The sequence below is a fragment of the Pempheris klunzingeri genome, chromosome 7, assembly GCF_042242105.1.
Source record: "Pempheris klunzingeri isolate RE-2024b chromosome 7, fPemKlu1.hap1, whole genome shotgun sequence".
NCBI lineage: Eukaryota > Metazoa > Chordata > Actinopteri > Acropomatiformes > Pempheridae > Pempheris > Pempheris klunzingeri.
Window position 1 is genome coordinate 28244114 of NC_092018.1, and position 16933 is coordinate 28261046.

Genomic DNA, 16933 nt, shown 5'->3' on the forward strand with positions numbered 1-16933 from the left:
CAACGAGCGATGTTATGCGAGTGATTTCGCGGGAACTGTTTCTCTTCCTCGCGGACAAGGAATAAAATCAGAAATATAACCCACTGTTTGATTTTAGGCGGGTAGCAGCTGAAGCTTGAGTGTCCCATCTTCTAAGGTAAGGCTGTTAAATCTTTCACATGAGCAATTTTCTAAAAAAGAAAAACAAACGTCATCATCAGACATCATTACTAGCTGTCATAGAGGTGAGTTAGCCTCAACACCTGTAACACCTGTGACTCCTCTGCTCTCCTGCTTCACGACAGTCATGTTCTCCGACCTGAGCGCCCAGAAAGAGAGCTCCTCTCTGCTCCGACAGCCCACCTCCGAGGACCAGGGCCCGGTGTTTGAGAGGACGTCGCTGGCCTACAGCCCCTGCTCCGAGCGCTACAAAGTCGGGGAGCGGAACTTTAATCGTCAGTATGCTCACATTTACGCAACACGGCTTATGCAGATGAGGCCCTTGCTGTCAGAGAGAGCCCAGCAGAAGTGGGGTAAGCTCAGCACACCTGGCACTCTGAAGAGACTCAGTTATACTTCCATGTGTTCTCTAATGTCTTTCTGTGTCTCTGCCAGGGTCAGATGCGCTCATCAGGAAGCTGTGTGATCTCCAGACAGGGGAGCAGTGTTGCATCGTGGGAACCTTGTTCAAGCGTATGGAGTTGCAGCCATCTATTCTGCGAGAGATTAGCGATGAGGTCAGCAGACATGCTAAATTCACCTCCACATCCCAGACGAAAGGAAACCTGCTGACGGCAGGTGTGTCATGTATCACGTCTCTTGTTTTCCCGTCTACTTCAGCACAACCTGCTGCCCCAGCCTGCACGAGCCAAGTTCATCAGTGAGACAGACGAGCTGATTCTGGAGGATGAGCTGCAAAGGATCAAACTGGAGGGCAAAATCGACCGAGACAAGTGTGTCACAGGTCAGGACTTTTCTCCAGGTCAAGACACTCTGCAGGATGTCACTGTCTCATCACTAAATGATCACAGTATTATAGCCTCCCCGTGTCGTGGCATCTCTCCTCTTTCAGGTAGTGTTATTGCTATATATGGAGCAGAAAGGAATGATGGGAAGTTCACAGTCGAGGACTTTTGCACGGCTGATCTCCCTCCACAGAAACCCAGACCTGCACTCAGTTCTGACAGGTAAACACACACACACACACACACATACTGCTTAAATCCCAGTGATTTTGTGACAATATATTCTAATGGCTGTTGTCATCCAGGTTTGTGCTCCTGGCCTCAGGACTCGGTCTTGGCAATAGTCATGCCGACAGCATGCTGGGCCTACAGTTGCTCGTTGACATGGTAACCGGTCAGCTTGGTGACCAGGGGGAGCAGAGTGGGGCCGCCACAATTTCCAGGGTCCTATTGGCTGGAAACCTCCTGAACCAAAGCACCCAGGACAAAGACGCCTCAACCAAGGTGACTGCTGATTAGTGAATATCTCCTACCAGTTTTAGTCTTTCAGAAAAGAAGCAGACGCTAACTGTTTTACTCTTGTCTTGTGTCAAGCCCAAGTACCTCACCAAGAAGACTCAGGCTGGCAGCGTGGAGGCCATGCGTCTGCTGGATGAGCTGCTGCTTCAGCTGGTGGTGAGTCTGCCTCCACCTCTGTGCATGTACTTTTTTAAGTTTTGTGCAATATGACATTATATTCTGTGACTCGATGTTTGCTTTATTGTTTAAACAGTGGTGGCTATTTTGTCAGTATTACTGGCTGAGAGAGAGAGACACACACACATATATAGAGTTATAGAGGGCTTTATCCATTTCACACTCTCTTATTACAGCATTTATCTGCTGATCATGTCCAGGGTGACGTAAAATGAGTCGGTGTTGAAATGGTTGATTAATCGATGAGTTGGTAGAAAAAAAAAAAAACAATTACAATAATTCATAAGTTATTTATCAAGTAAGAAATCCCTGGTGGTTGTGAGGGGGGGGGTTTAAATGTATTTTTTCATTCTGAATATGTGAGTATTTCCTTTTTCTCTCTATTTTATAAGAACTTTTGGAATTGGGACGGTTAGATAAAAGAAAGAAACTAGACACATCACGTAGAACTCTGGAGTCATTTTTCACTGTTTTCTGACATTTTATAGATGAATTGACTCAATGGAAACAAATGATTGACTGAATAATTCCATATACCCAAATGAATTTCTGCATTATGCTTAAAGTTCCCGTGACCAAAGAAGGGTTGATTTGAGAGTCACTGTGTCACTGCCTCCTGCCTCTCTAGACCTCTGTTCCAGTGGATGTCATGCCGGGCCAGAATGACCCCACCAACTACACCCTCCCACAGCAGCCTCTCCACCGCTGTATGTTCCCCCTGTCCTCGGTGTACCCCACACTGCAGCTTGTCTCCAATCCATACGTAGCTGACTTTGATGGAGTGAGGTGAGCGCATACACAGTCCCCGTCTTCCGTCTTTGCATTTAGCCGCCTTGAATCCCCAAAAAGCATGCAGATGTTTAAGTATGTTTGTTTGTGTTTCCCTTAAAGGTTTCTGGGCACATCAGGCCAGAATGTCAGCGACATTCAGAAGTACAGCAGCATGGACAGTCACCTGGAAATACTGGAGGAGACGCTGCTACTCCGACACCTGGCCCCTACAGCACCAGATACTCTAGGTTAGTGGGACAATTTAGAGAATAAAACATGAAGCGTCTGGCTGATTTCGGTTGAAATTATTCACACTGTCTCACATTTTGTGCCAGGTTGTTACCCATTTTACCAAAAAGACCCTTTCATCATGGAAGAGTGTCCCCACATATACTTCAGTGGCAACGCTCCAACCTTGGAGTCAAAGCTCATCAAAGGTCAGTGTGTGACGTGTACATGAACACCATGGTCTTTCTTTAGGCTCTAATATTCAATTTATAGCAAACATATTTCTTCTTGTCTTCCTGCCAGGTCCTGATGGCCAGGAAGTCCTTTTGGTTACTGTTCCGGAGTTCAGCAGCACCCAAACGGCATGCTTGGTCAATTTACGCACTCTTGAATGTGAGCCAGTCAGCTTCTCGGCCTTCTCTGCTGACGACGACGAGGAAAGTGAGATGAACGTCAGCCACTGAGGGTCCACACTCACACTCAACGTACTGACACCTCTCGGACTCTATCGACGCGTATTCAGTCATCAACTTTGGGTCAAGAATTACAGACCTTGCTGCACTGACGCTGTCCTGAATCCTCAGGGTCAATGACATGCTGTTAATCAGTGGTCATAAAGGCGGCCAAAAAAAAGGAGACAAGACGAGCACTGTGTATTAACAAGCCTTTATTTGAAAAATAGCTCTTCTACCCCAGCTGTGTCTGAGGAAACACGACAGAAGACTCTTTCCCTCCTCTGACTCTGTTACCAACTTTGAACAAATGCTTTTTAATGTTTTAGTGACTGTAAAACATAGTTCTGCCATTGATGAAGACCGTGTAAATAGTTCAACTTTTGTTAATGTGCATCCACAATAAACACCTTTTTTCATGAAGCGAAGAGCATTCATAAAATAGACTGGATAACAAGTCAGAAAAATGCAGTGTGATCGGTCAGGCTGAAGTATAGTTAATTAACAGAGTCAGTTTCTGTGAAGAGGCATTTATAGTATTAGATACACTATACAATTAATATAGTTAATATTCTGTACATTGCTTACATGTCGCACAAAGACAGCATTCCTCGTGTCTTTATCAACCTGCTCAGAGTACAACATGGCAATGAGATCTACACATAGGAGAGGAGGTTTGCCTGTTTACTGGATCGTGACCCTATGTTTTGTTTAATAGTCATCAATCTTGTACTCATAGTTATAATCTAGGATGGAGTCTGTGAAACCGCCAGGCGTCGAGGACTGGCCCTCCCCTATGAGCCACGAGTCATACCAGGATGTGGTGGTCTCTGGTGTTGTGGGAATTGTGGTTGTTGTCGGGGGTAACGTCGTCGTCGTCATCGATCTTAACCTCATTAACCTCTGTTGCCGGAGGCGACGGAGGCGAGCTATCCTGAGCCTCCTCTGCCTCTCAGCGCTGACTTGTGAATTCTGTGAATACCCGTTGTTGCCGCCAACCACGCGCCTATTGCCGTTAGCAACTGCAGGATAATGCACTCTGTTGTTGCTATAGCTGAGTCGAATTGGCTTGTTGCCATGGAGGGCCATGATCTGCAGAGAAGTTAAGAAAGTCCCCTCATTAGGTACCAGATAAAAACAGGTGTTATGGCTGTGGTTAGTCCAATGCCTTACCTGTTTAATGCGGTCCCAGTTGGATTTAGCCAGGTTGAAGCTGCAGGCGGTTGCTCCTGACTGGTAACCCACCACACACAGTTTGGTCACCGGGGAGAAGCCCTCAGCTCGAGCCGTCACACGGTACTCCCCGGGGTTAAGCAGCCGCCAGTAGTCCCCTGTTGGTGCTGCAATAACATTGTGAGGACAGACATTGTGTTTAAAGCACAGGGTGCTATGTGGTGCTTCAAAACACCTGAGAAAAATCACATGAGACTCAAAAAGGGCAAGAGAGGAAGACTTTCACCATACCTGTAGTGACATCATGGTTTATCCCTTCTACAGACACAGTGGCATTTGCAATGGCGTTCCCTTGCTGATCCTTGACAATGCCCCTGATGCCACGGTGCACCTAGAAAGAGGGAGGAGAGACGAGAACATAACAGGTTGCACATTTTCTTGTTACGATGATGGAGTACCATTTAAGGCATGCTCAAGACCTTTAGTGTGTGTGTGTGTGTGTGTGTGTGTGTGTGTCTGACCTGCTCCATGAACGTGAGCATTGCTTCTCTGTTCTTCTCCCACTCATACGCCAACTCACTCTTATGAGGGAATTTATCACATCCCAGGAATATGGACAGCTCAAAACAGTTGGTGTGCAGGTAGCTGAAATCATTCATACCTAGAGGAACACAAACACACAGTAACCTCAGAGCCTGCACTGCACACACTGTCCACTAGGCTGTGCTATAAATACATGTAGAAAGTCAAAATACCTGCAGAACAAATGACAAACCTGCAGGCCTCTACTTACTTCCTGTGATTGGCTTCCATTTGGCCCGGTTGATGAGGCCGTGCCCCCCGGCGGTCATGTCTCCGTGGCAGGAGCCGCGGTAGCTGTGTGTCATGGTCAGGTGTGTGGAGGCGTAGGAGACCGCCAGCCACCTGAAGAGGGACTCGTCTGCAACCACCCGAGGCTCCTCCTCGGCCTCAGTGTACTGGTAGCCGGCGTTTCTTCCCCTGTCATCCTCCTCCTCCTCTCTGTGGCCATAACCTTGGTTGTGGTCGTAGCCGGGGTGCTCGTAGCCATGGTTGTAACCATGGTCATAGCCGTGGCCCCTCCACTCCTCCTCTGGTTCAGCGTAGCCCCTTCCTCTCCAGTCTTCCTCTGGCTCCTCGTGGTAGCCCCTTCCCCACTCTGTCACATCAAAAGTTTGTTCGTCATACCTGTAAAAACGATTTTAGTTACCAGGAGTGTAAGTGAGAGTTGAGGAAATACATGTGTGTGTGAGGAGAGGAGAGGAGAGGAAAGGAGAGGAGAGGAGAGGAGAGGAGAGGAGAGGAGGAGCCGTACTGTCTCTTCTTGCGGCTGTGGGGCTTCTGGCTCACGGCCGGCTTGTTGAGCCGTAAGCTGTCATAAGGATAGGCCACAATGGACTCTCCGCCCTGGAAGTTCGCACCCAACACAAATGGATATCTTTTCATCCAGGAGATTATGGCCCTGGTTTCCACAGCAATCTGGAACGAAGACAGGAAGATCAGCATCACTCAGATAGAGTGAAAACCCGTGCAGGCACAGTTACCCTCCTGAGTAGGCCACAACCAAAAAGAGTGCATCACTTGTATAGTGAAAAAGACCACTTTTGCGTGAGGAAATGGCAATTTAAGAAGCAAGAGGAGAAGCATATTTGGAATATAATTTCATCAGTTAGCTGTTGCTTTACAACAACCCTCCTCAGCATCAGTGGTTAGTCTGTTCTAATACCCAACAGTCCTTACCGAGCTGTTGGTCTCCATGTTCTCTGGTATGGGGACGTGGTGATTAGGGGTGAGTTTGGGCACCATGCCCTTATCTTCGGCATCCCACAGGATGCTGTTCAGGTCGGGGAAGTTCTGGAAGATGTCAAAGCCGTCCTCAGTGAAGTGTCCTGTGGTCCATCCACTCAGCTCTGATCCCTGCGGGGGAGAATTTGAATAAGCCACAAACGGAGCCGAGTGGAGCCAGACCACTAACGCAGCGTAGTGCGCCTGCATTTCCACTTTGTTTTCATCTTTTTTTTGTTTGTCAGTTAAGCAGGAACGCATGATTTTTAATGATGACAATGACTGACCGCTTCAAAAGCTTTCTCATGTCCGTCAGGGTTGAGCGAGGGCACCAGGTGGATGCGTATTCCCTCCACCAGTCGCTGGGCTCTGGGGTTTCTGTCTTTGTACTCTTTGCAAAGGTACTGCATAAGAAGCAGGATCAGCTCCCGACCCACTGCCTCATTTCCGTGGAGACCTGCTGTGAAGCGAAACTCTGGCTCACCTGCGGAGACAACCGCACAAGACTGTAGATGTTAGTCCCTTCACCGTAATCCGCTGACTTCCACCCGCTGTTTATCAGGATTTACAGGAATCACTGGTGGTGCCACCGAGGCCCAGCAGTCCTCAGGTCTTAATTTCAGCTATTGAAACATGCTTTTAGGATTATATCTTGGTGTTGATAATGTATAATGACAAAACAATGCAACATAAACAGTTCTGTCTGCCTGTTTCAGTTCTGCTTCCCCACCTATTTCGTGCTCTGTGGGGTTGCCTGAGATGACCATGGCCATGATCTCCAGCCCCTTGGAGCTGCGGCCCAGGCTGTAGATGTTGGTGATGTTGGGACACTCGTCGTTCACGGACTTCATGAGCTGAAAACACGAGAGGAAGGGACATTCAGCGTGGAAATGATATTGTATATCATTATTGTTATGTATGAAGCAGCTGATGTTCAAATGAAAGCATCAATGAAAGCTGTGTGGGCTGTTCGTGATGAACATTGCATCTGTGTGGAACAGTATAATACTGTTTCAAGTATTTAATTGTTCCAGGGAAATTATTTTGTTTTAGTCTTTGGGGAAATAACTGAGGATTTCAGTGGAATTCAGTCAGTCAGCAGTCAGACATGCAGTATGATGCAGATACTCACTGCAGCCATCTCTGAGTAGCTGTGATGTTTGAACTCCAAGTAATCTACCGGCGTCACTTCATTTAGCCTGTACTGGACATCAGCAGGGTCTGTGAAACAAAGATGAACAACATGTATCATCTATTTTGTACGTGTGTGTGTGTGTGTGTGTGTGTGTGTGTGTGTGTGTGTAAGTGTGTTTGGCTCTCACCAGGCAGCGGGCAGCCCAGCACCTCCAGCCTCATACATAGAGAGCCGTTCCAGCTCTGAGGGATGATTCGGATGTAGCGGGCCAGCACGGGCTCTGCCAGCTGGTTCATCACCGGAGTGTCCTTATCGTTGTTTCCAAAGAACAACTGGTGGAGGAAAAAAAAAAAAGAGGGAGAGTCAGGGAAAGAGGAGGGAGACATCACACTGGGTGCTCAAAGAAGCGGTATCATCGTAGGAGAACTCACCCAGTCGGCGTATCCGTCATGGATGGTGGTCCATTCTCTGCTGTCATTGCTGAAAGCCAGGAAGTAGGACGACACGTAGTCACTCCTGAAACAAGACAACGCAAGAGAGCAACATGTTGAAATCCGATATGGAAACTGCAGTGCATTCTTCTCTGTGTTTATGTCTTACTCGTTCAAGGAGTCTCGTCCTTGTGTTATGACTCCTGTGAACTCTGTCTCCCTGCGAGCATCTATCTCCAGCCAGTGGACCCTGTCCTCTGTGTTCGCACACCACGCTCCACCTCTCATGTCATCTTCATCATCGGAGCCCTGGGAACCACGGAGACCATGACACACGTCTCTGGGTCCTTAGACTCACGGACATTTCGAGCACACACGTTTACTTGTGCACAAATTCAAAGCATGCATGTCATTTAATTCATACACATCACAGATGCCACGTTGACTTGTAGTTTATTGCATTAAAGGGGCCTTTGGATGAAACATCAGCAGCAGCAAGACATATTTATAAGATTTATCAGCTGATTTAATTACTTAGCTGCTAAAAAGATTCATAGACTATAAAGGTTGGCTGACATAAACCAAAGCAGCTAATGGAAGTGACAGACTCAGCAATAACAGTATTTTCCAACATGTATCTGGTAGGTGGTTATTATTCCACGGCCTGGCAGCATGTAAGTGATAGCTGTAGTGTGTGGAAGCTTTCAGACCCCAGCAGTCCCGCTCTGATTGCCGCGTACCTGCATGTTGAGGCGAGCCCTCTGAGGTGCAAATCTGTACTGAGACATGGACGAGGCTGAAAGCTGGTCTGACTCGATCCTATGGGACTCCATCCCGAGGGGAGGACACTCTGCCACGTACACGGACACACAGCAGAGAATATGCAATGATGTGTTGATTGTATTAGCAAAGGTCGCACAGTGTTTTCCAGATTTGGACGGACTTACTCTTTGGCTCCTTGAAGACACGTGGCCTGTTCTTGGCCCGCTCCTCTGCCTCCTTCAGCTTCTGCGCTCTCTCTGGCAGAGGTCAGAAAAACAGTCTTGATGCCAAATAAATTGCACTGTCTTGGCTGAATTTTTTTTTTCTGTTTCTCTCTGCCCAGAAATGATCAAGGAACTCATCATTATTTGGCAAATTTTATATGCCAAAAATCCCCAAGGGGACGTGGAGGGCTGGAGTGAAAAAACAACCCAGATGTTGTGATTTCCCTCTCAGTCCAAGTGTGTTCTGATCAAACTCAGATCATCCTGACCCAGAGAGTTTACTATTGAAGAGAGCAACTGGATCCTGAATATCATCATCACTCTTCATATTCTGACACACTGACATAGACATACTGGAGTTGATTGCTGGTAATATGCAGCAGTGCGTAGCAACAACTTACAAGTAACGCACATGATGTAAAGAACTATCTTTTAAAGGAACAAATACTCTTTTTATGGTAATGGTTTACTTGAGTATAGCTTTTCAGTACGTTGCCCACCACTGGTAGTATGGCTGCTATAAATGTGGAAAACATCCAGAGAATCAGGTTTGGATATTGTCCAGAGTCGCCCTTTTTCACACATATGTGTGTCAGGCTACCTACTGGCTACCGTCACAAATACTTTGTGTGGTTTACATGAGGTGTGTCGCATGCAGGAGGCAGGACATGGCACAATGAGTCTCAGTCTGACATTGCACAGACTTTGTATCAGGGAGCTGGGAGGGTAAAGCCTGTTTGATTCGAACGTCTGCATTCTCACATCTGGATCCTCCAGGTGATGTCTAGATGTCTGGACAAGTTCAGGGTTGCAGTGCATGTGTGAAAGGGACTTTACTGACAGTGGGAATGTGAAACATGTTGCAAGCTCACTTACCGTACACACATTCACACATTCATCCGCTAACACACTGTGATGCGTGTAGGTGCAGACGCACATCTGCTTTTGTGCTGCGGTTTTAAAGATGAGCACTATAAGCCTCTATAAACCTCTGAACTTGTACCCAAAGCGAGCTGAAAATGCTTTTCACCTTAAACCCAGATAGCAGTGAACCGTCCACGCAGGAAGTGCCCTATTGACACCAGCCCTGACAGTGGTATATATCATCGTCCATCATCCAGGCCCGCCTCAACCACCAGCTAACCTCACTACACACAGCAAACACGTGTGCCAGAGGAGCTGGATGTGAGGTGAATACTTTAGAGTCCTACATTACAACATCATCTGCCTGCAAATTCTCCCTTGTTGTCACTTTACTTTATCATTCGTTAGAAATCCGCTGCCTGTGGATGATTCACAGTGGATGTCACGCTCTCTTTGCTTTGCTCACAACATTTCTGACCTTTATTTTTGGTATAATCCCCATTTGGTTTTGGCAGGATGAACTCATGTCCGTGTTGTGCAAGTTGAAGCAAGTACCAAAGGCCTGCTGACATTAGCGAGATGGGAAATAACATCTGTATTATCTTACTGAAATGTGATCCCAGGGAGTGAACACTGTAGAGCTGTTATCTGTCAGTACTTTTGAACTTGGGTCACAGGCCATGTTCTTTGCTTTGGCAACCGCAGGTTCGTATGTAGTCTGACATGATTGTGCAGAGTGAAGTTATGTAAGAAAAAAAAAAAGATCCACATCTGGGTTTTCTTACCTCTCTCCTCCCTCTCTCTTTCTTTCGCTGCTCTCTCTCTTTCCTTCTCCATCCACTTTTCGTCCGTCTGGTCCTCTTTCCTTCCTGTGGAAAGTCAGAAAATCAAGGAAAATTTTATAGAACTACCTATAAATACACGAGCCCCATGTGCGGCGCTGTTATTGCATGTCTGTCTGGGCTTTTGCAAACTATTAAGAACAATAAACAGTGAAAAGGTCACAAAGGATCAGTTTATCCTGATTATCCCTTTTCCTTGCTGTCGGATTTGTTGGCAGGGAGTCTTGCTGCAGCTTAACCAATAAATCTAATATATAACATTTGTGTATGGATATGTGTCACTTGTGTGTGTGTGTGTGTGTGTGTGTGTGTGTGTGTACATACTCATTCCATATTCATCATAGTCATCATACCACGTCCCCTCATAGGGAGGTGTGGCTGTGGGCTCCTCTGTGTAAAAAAAAAAAAAGCAAAACATCGAAGTCAGACAACTCACTCAGTCACTCAAAGGCCCATTCATGACATTACACAGTTTAAGTTTTACAGGTTAGTACAGCCCTGATTTACTCAAACACAACAACTGCTCTTTATTTGGATGCCACTGCGACGCCTACTGTGCAATTAGGCTGTTAAATCTTTAATTTACATTTCCAAGAATTAAACAGAGGTGGGACCTGATGACTTTTGAGGCTTTTTTCTTAACTCCACAACCAAACTGAAGGAAGTTTTGTTGACTCTGTGGAACCAAGCAAACCCGCCTACGCCTTTTTGAAAAGGAGGGCAGGTTAGCTCACAGACTCACTATAAAGTTATTCCCATGTGTTGAAGTGCTCAGGGTTTTTTTTTCATCTGCACCGCAGGTCTACAGAGGTTCCTCATGAGTGAAGCGCCTGACTGAGAATCTGACGTGTTGTTTGATGTTAACTGAATTTGCAGCATGTTTGAGTGGCAGCAGTTACCTGGTAGAGTTTCTACTGTGATTTCAGGGCTGACCTCTTTGCCATCGGGGAACGGAAAATTATCTGGCACCTCGACTGCGGGAGTGGGAAATAAAACATCATTTTAAGAATGTACAAGGTCAAACGGAGGGATTATTATTAAGTGTCAAAATGCAGACTGAAACAGGAGGGAGAAACAGAAAAGGCAGGACGAAAGAGTGAATCAGTGGAAACGCTGGAGGAGCAGGGGTACGCTACAGTATGCTGGAAACACAGAGTAATGAGAATGTGTCAGTGTCACAGAGCCACACGACACACTGTTTCCAGCATCTGATCCTGTGGAAAAACTAGTTCAGTCGCTGCTCACTTCAGGTGGATGGAAGCTGGAAGAGATAGCAACAATCATAAAAGCTTTCAGCACAACATCTGTAAATTAGATCCTAAGGGATAACGATACCAGGCGTTAGTTATTCAGCTTTACTTGAAAAAGGTAGAACGATGTCTCGTGATTATCAGGGGGCTCAATTAGGAAAATACTGTATTAAATATGAGCCAATGGATGTCCATGCCTGTTTGCCACAGACACACAAAACACGTCTTTTCACTGTGAAAATGCCAATATATATTCTGAATATCAAATTAGTGATGAACTCAAACTCTCAGCTGTGGCAACAAACATAACTAATGTCTTGCTTCAGCAACATTAAGCGAATCATGATGACTTAAAGTCTTCAGCCGAGGTTCATTACAAAGTGAGAAAAGCTCTGTTCGTTTGTGTTCTTTAGTTGTGGAGCCGTGTTTGAACCACTACATTGAGTGAATATCCAACTAAGCATTCAATGACCACATCAAATCAACTTGTTTAGAAACGTTGACTTATTGTGTGCTACCCAGCATGCACTGTGTCTGTGCTGAAAGTCTCCAGAAAGCCATCTTTATCTTTTTTAGTTTAAGTAAACTTGTCTCCACAAGTGTCTAAATTTGTCTACTTTTAACTTAACTTTAAGGTTATCTAAAGAAAAATATATCAGTTGACAGAACTATCCATTTTAAGTTGGATGATACAAACAATATAGCACTTTTCTGTGAATTGTCTCAGCCTGACACATGTGGTCACATCTTCCTTATCTTATGTGAATAAATAAAGTTCACTCAGTTCAATCACTAAAAATGTTTTCTTTGTTATTGTAATGAATCCCATTGGTCACTGCATCAATAAAAGGATCATTGTAGTTTCATCTCATCTTATTCACCCCACAAACAGTCAATCAGTCAAAACAAAGCAGGGAGAAACGGTGAGTCAGACATACATGTGGCGTCCCAGTAATCACTGTCATCTGTCCCAGCCTTCCCATCAACCTCTGGGGCAGAGGATGTCGGGTCCACCTCTTTCCAGTAGCTGTCATAGTTATCAGTCACGGGATCGTATGGCTCTTTCTCGTCTGGTGTCCAGTAGTCTTCGTAGGCGTCAGGCGCTGGAGTGGACACCTCTGTCTCTTCTGGTTTCCAGTAGTCATCGTAGGCATCTGTTACTGGAGCAGTGGGGTCTTCCTCCTCCGGCTTCCAGTCATCGTACGGAAGATCTGTGATGGTAGTCTCTGGCAGAGGCTTGGATGGTGTGGGCTCAGCTTCCCAGTAGTCATCGTCTGGTTTCCAGTAATCTGACAGAGAAACACATGGACAGGCAGGCTCAGATGTTTAGGCTGAAATATCTGGTATGGTTCCCAAGTTTGTGTTTATAGATACTTTTATTTTACACTGCTTGTCTTTTTAAAAGGGAATGTAACCTACATATGCAGAACTACTAGCAACTAACACTTTCTTGGAAGCACGATAGAGTAACTATTACTGGAAGCAGACTGAAGGAAGCAGGAATGACAAAAAATTAGAAAAAGGTTTAGGAAAAAGCTAAATGTGTCATATAAAGTCATTTTAAGGACATAAACATATTTATATCTAATTTGCACACTGTTTTTGAAAATTAATGACTAATTAATAATAATTAACATTGATGAATTCACGTTATTCCATAAATACATAAAGATTTAAATTACATTACATCATCTTAAAACAGTACTCCATAGATTTAGCAGAGTACATCCTTCATCGTTGTTGGATTTGCATTTTGAAAAAAAAAGGGGTCAAATTCAGTGCAGCAAAAGCAGAGACGTCCACGTGTTCTTCATCAAAACCTCGTGCCTACATTACCCACAATGCAGTTTGGTCAGGAATCCACTGGGCTATGCTATGAGGCGGCAGCTTCAAAGATCTGATAAGCTCACGTCTCTCTAACTTGCTTTTATTTTCATAGTGTTCAGCTTTAACCTCAAGTGACATCACTTGAGGCAATTAATCCGACTTTAGAGCCATGAACGGCTTTATACAAGGTTTTTTTTTCCACATACGCCATAATACTCCCCAAGACCTATTAACAGGCTTTGATGTTTAAAATGGGTGGAGTTCCCCCTTAAATTCTTCAAGCTTTGCCTTCTGTAGTTTTTAGTTTAATTAGATCCAAAAACTGAGATGTGTGATTCCTCCCCCGTCCCCTCCCCGTTCGCTTCTCTACAGTCCCCAAGTGTGTGTCACTCACCGCCATCAGGATAGGGGTAGTCAGTGTATGGCTCAGGTTCAGTGGGGGGTTCAGTTGGGATGGCTGGAGGCAGCAGACAGACACAAGGTCAACAACATTCATTCAAGTCCAAGTGAGTCGAGTACAAACGTGGCTCTCTGCCCTGATCTGCCCTGATCTGTCCTCACCTGTCGTGGTTGGCGGTAGAGTCGTGGTTGTTGTCTGCTTGTCCTTCTTCTTTCCCTTCTTGTCGGTTTTGGGCTTCTTGGTGGCATTGGGGTCCTTGGGCTCTTTGTTCTTCTTCTTGTCCTTCTTCTTCTTTTTGCCCTCGTCTGGTGCCCTCCTCACCCTCCTCAAGACACCTGGAAGGACGAGGGATTTCACATACACCTAAGTCACATAGTTGACTTCAAATGAAATAAAGCACATAGCACACATGTTCAGCACAACATTCATGCAGAAATGATCATAACCATCCATAACCAGTCCAAACAATCTCCTCAACTTGTTACTACATTGTTCAAGTGATATCGACTGATCTCAGCAGCAGCAAAATACTAATCAGATGCCAAATTATCGATCAGTGAAGTACAGAAGTTAAAATCAGAGCTTTTGTAATTCTTCTTCTTGTGACAGATAAATTATGCAATTATTTCTTTCCTACAATGTCAAATTGCAAAGCTGCTGGGGAAAATCCACACAGCCAGATGCATTACAGTGGTTGAGGTCGAGCGGCTTGAGGTCCATCAGTATTTCCTTCTGAGGTTGTCTGAAGTGCTGAGGCACTTTCACGGAAAACACCTCACCCTCTCTTTCCATTGGTTGTGCTCCATTAGCCACAATTTAGTTTTAATGGCGCAAAATCCATCCAGTTGCCCAATAAATACATCACTATCACCTCAGCAGCATCTCACCACCAAGCATAAACCCATCAGTGAGGCTCATTAATAGCTGGTGTGGACTGACGTATTGCATTTGGGGCTCAGTTAGAAAGCTCCAGAAACGTTTCTTCACATCCGCTCTACCAGCGTGACTGTGCACCCGAGTCAGCAGTGCTTGCGCAGGGTTACAGCAGCAGAGGCAGTGGAAAAAGACGGTGTCATAAAAATCTGCCTGCAAGATGCTTGACTTGGTATCTTCTTCTCTTGTCAAGTGTGAGCCAAAAGAAATCAGCCTCCCCCTGTTTATTTGTATTTGCCGTGGAGAAGCAGTAGTGCACACGTGAGCACCTGGACTTCCTCACGCCTGCTGGAGCTGTCAGACACTGGATGGTTGTGTGTGTCTGTCTCTGTTCGTTCCTCCATGTTTTATTAGAGCTCAGACCATACATGAACAGTTCACATGTCATGTCTGGGTCACATATCTGTACTTTTATGGTTTACAGTAGAATTTCCTCCACTCACCTGCCTGCGTAGCCTCCTCTGCGTCCGCCTCGTCCTTGTTGCTGCTTCCCACTGGGTGTGGGTCCACTGCAAGTCCTTGCTCACTTTCTGGGTCATCCAGGGACTCGTGTCCCAGCTGGTCTCCTGCCTGCCTCCCCCCTTCAGTCTGCTGGAGAGAAACTATCCCCCCAGCACTGTCCCCTCCTCTGGGGATCAGCAGGCAGCACAGGGCCAGCAGAGCCACAGACACAACCACAGTCTGGCTTCTCATACCTGCTGCTCTTCTAACTGCGGGATCCTTTGGTTTGGACTTTGTACTTTTCTTCCCCCGGCCGTCAAACTCTCGGTCCAATTTCGCCTCTCCACCAGAAGAATTACTTTTCACCCTTCCTTCCCCTCGTGTCCCTGCAGTGCACGCACTTTTGCTCCAGCTGGGAAGTTTCTTCAGCTCCACTCTTACCCACAGCCACAGTGTCAAGCAGGCTCAGACTGGGCTAGACAGAGATGGAGTGGGAGGGGGTAGGGATAGACAGGGAGGGAAGGGAGGTGGGTTATATAGTGAGACAGAGTGAGAGAGGGATACAGCGCAAAGCAGCAATCCAGTTAAATGAATAGACTGGCTTCCTAATTGCCTCGCAGCTATATGGTCAGCTGAAACAACAGCACAAGGCCAGAGGATCCCCTTCACCTGGCTGACGAGTCACAACAGGTGCAGGGCTCAGACCGGAGACGTGGAGGGGGTGGGGGTGGGGGGGGCCATGAGGGAGGACAGGTGAGGCCTCAGACTACAGGGCTTGCACCTCCTGAATTAGAGAAAGCAGCCAGCTCCTTTTTGGTCTGCAGCTCCTGTCGAATTCCTCGGCAGAGAACTTGTGCGCCCTGCAGACTCGTCACTTTGCAGAACAGCACAAGAGAGGAGTGACTCCTTGGACACTGAATTCCACAACAAGAGGAGGAGGAGGAGGAGGAGAAAGGGTTCAAACGGGGGAGGATAGGGATTTTGTGTGTGTTAACAGAACCAAACACCACTAATCATTAGAGAGAGGAATTCAAAGCAAATGAAAACAAGCAGGAGAAGAACATAAATTCTTTTTCGGTCCCGTACTTGTTTTGGTTGGGATCTTTGCTTTCCATCTCGTCTCGGTGACGCTCTGTCATTCTTTCCTCAGTGTGTTGCGTAGCTCGCTTTCTCCTTTCTGGAGAAGAAGTTATGGTGGGCAAGGGGGCCATGGAGGAGCACACACACACACACACACACACACACACACACACACAGGACGGGAGAATTGTTTGAGCAGATGACAGAAATATAACCTTTAAAGATTTGGTGTTTTCTTTGCCATCCCCCCATCCATGTCCTCTTCCTCCTCTGTCCACTGTTTGAAGAGTCTGTCAGGGCTTTAAAAGGCTGGACGTGTAGTATATTTTGCCACCAGTCTCACCCAGATACATCTTCTAGTCCTCCTTGGGAATCATGAGCTGCTTATTTTCAGTGAGGAACATGCCAGAGGGCCTGAAATCTACCTCCAGGTGAATATGTAAGATGGAAAAGAACAGTTTTGAATGTGAATAAAATCACATTGTGCTCATTTTGAATTTTAAACACCATTATAAAGATCACAATTAAAGGAAGGAGAAGGTAATGTCAGAGGAAAAGGGGCGTCACATTACCCCGCTTGTGCAGACATTCCTACCAAAGGCGATGACCTCAGCTCAAGTTTTTGCCCCAGTTTTCCAAAAACCTCCATCGTCACCTTCACTCTTCCATGAGAGGAG

The 16933-nt window shown here is 46.1% G+C and overlaps 2 protein-coding genes across 2 annotated transcripts; one reads left to right on the top strand and one right to left on the bottom strand.

The window, feature by feature from the left end:
- pold2 (polymerase (DNA directed), delta 2, regulatory subunit) lies at nt 1-3471 on the top strand. The gene is made up of 11 exons (XM_070833048.1): nt 1-136; nt 285-512; nt 595-716; nt 820-943; nt 1052-1166; nt 1250-1448; nt 1539-1619; nt 2269-2426; nt 2532-2659; nt 2747-2848; nt 2943-3471. The coding sequence occupies exons 2-11, from the start codon at nt 287-289 to the stop codon at nt 3101-3103; spliced, it is 1416 nt and encodes a 471-aa protein (XP_070689149.1). The 5' UTR covers nt 1-136; nt 285-286; the 3' UTR covers nt 3104-3471.
- aebp1b (AE binding protein 1b) lies at nt 3290-15864 on the bottom strand. The gene is made up of 22 exons (XM_070833047.1): nt 15179-15864; nt 13964-14137; nt 13797-13859; nt 12514-12864; nt 11225-11299; nt 10650-10715; nt 10269-10352; nt 8581-8652; nt 8374-8483; nt 7803-7942; nt 7634-7718; nt 7390-7534; nt 7200-7288; nt 6798-6921; nt 6355-6551; nt 6023-6199; nt 5598-5761; nt 5058-5470; nt 4786-4925; nt 4556-4655; nt 4265-4431; nt 3290-4183 (listed from the first exon to the last, which is right to left on the bottom strand). Exons 1-22 carry the CDS (start codon nt 15426-15428, stop codon nt 3803-3805), a joined length of 3567 nt encoding a protein of 1188 aa, XP_070689148.1. The 5' UTR covers nt 15429-15864; the 3' UTR covers nt 3290-3802.
- Nucleotides 15865-16933: the final 1069 nt, after the last annotated feature.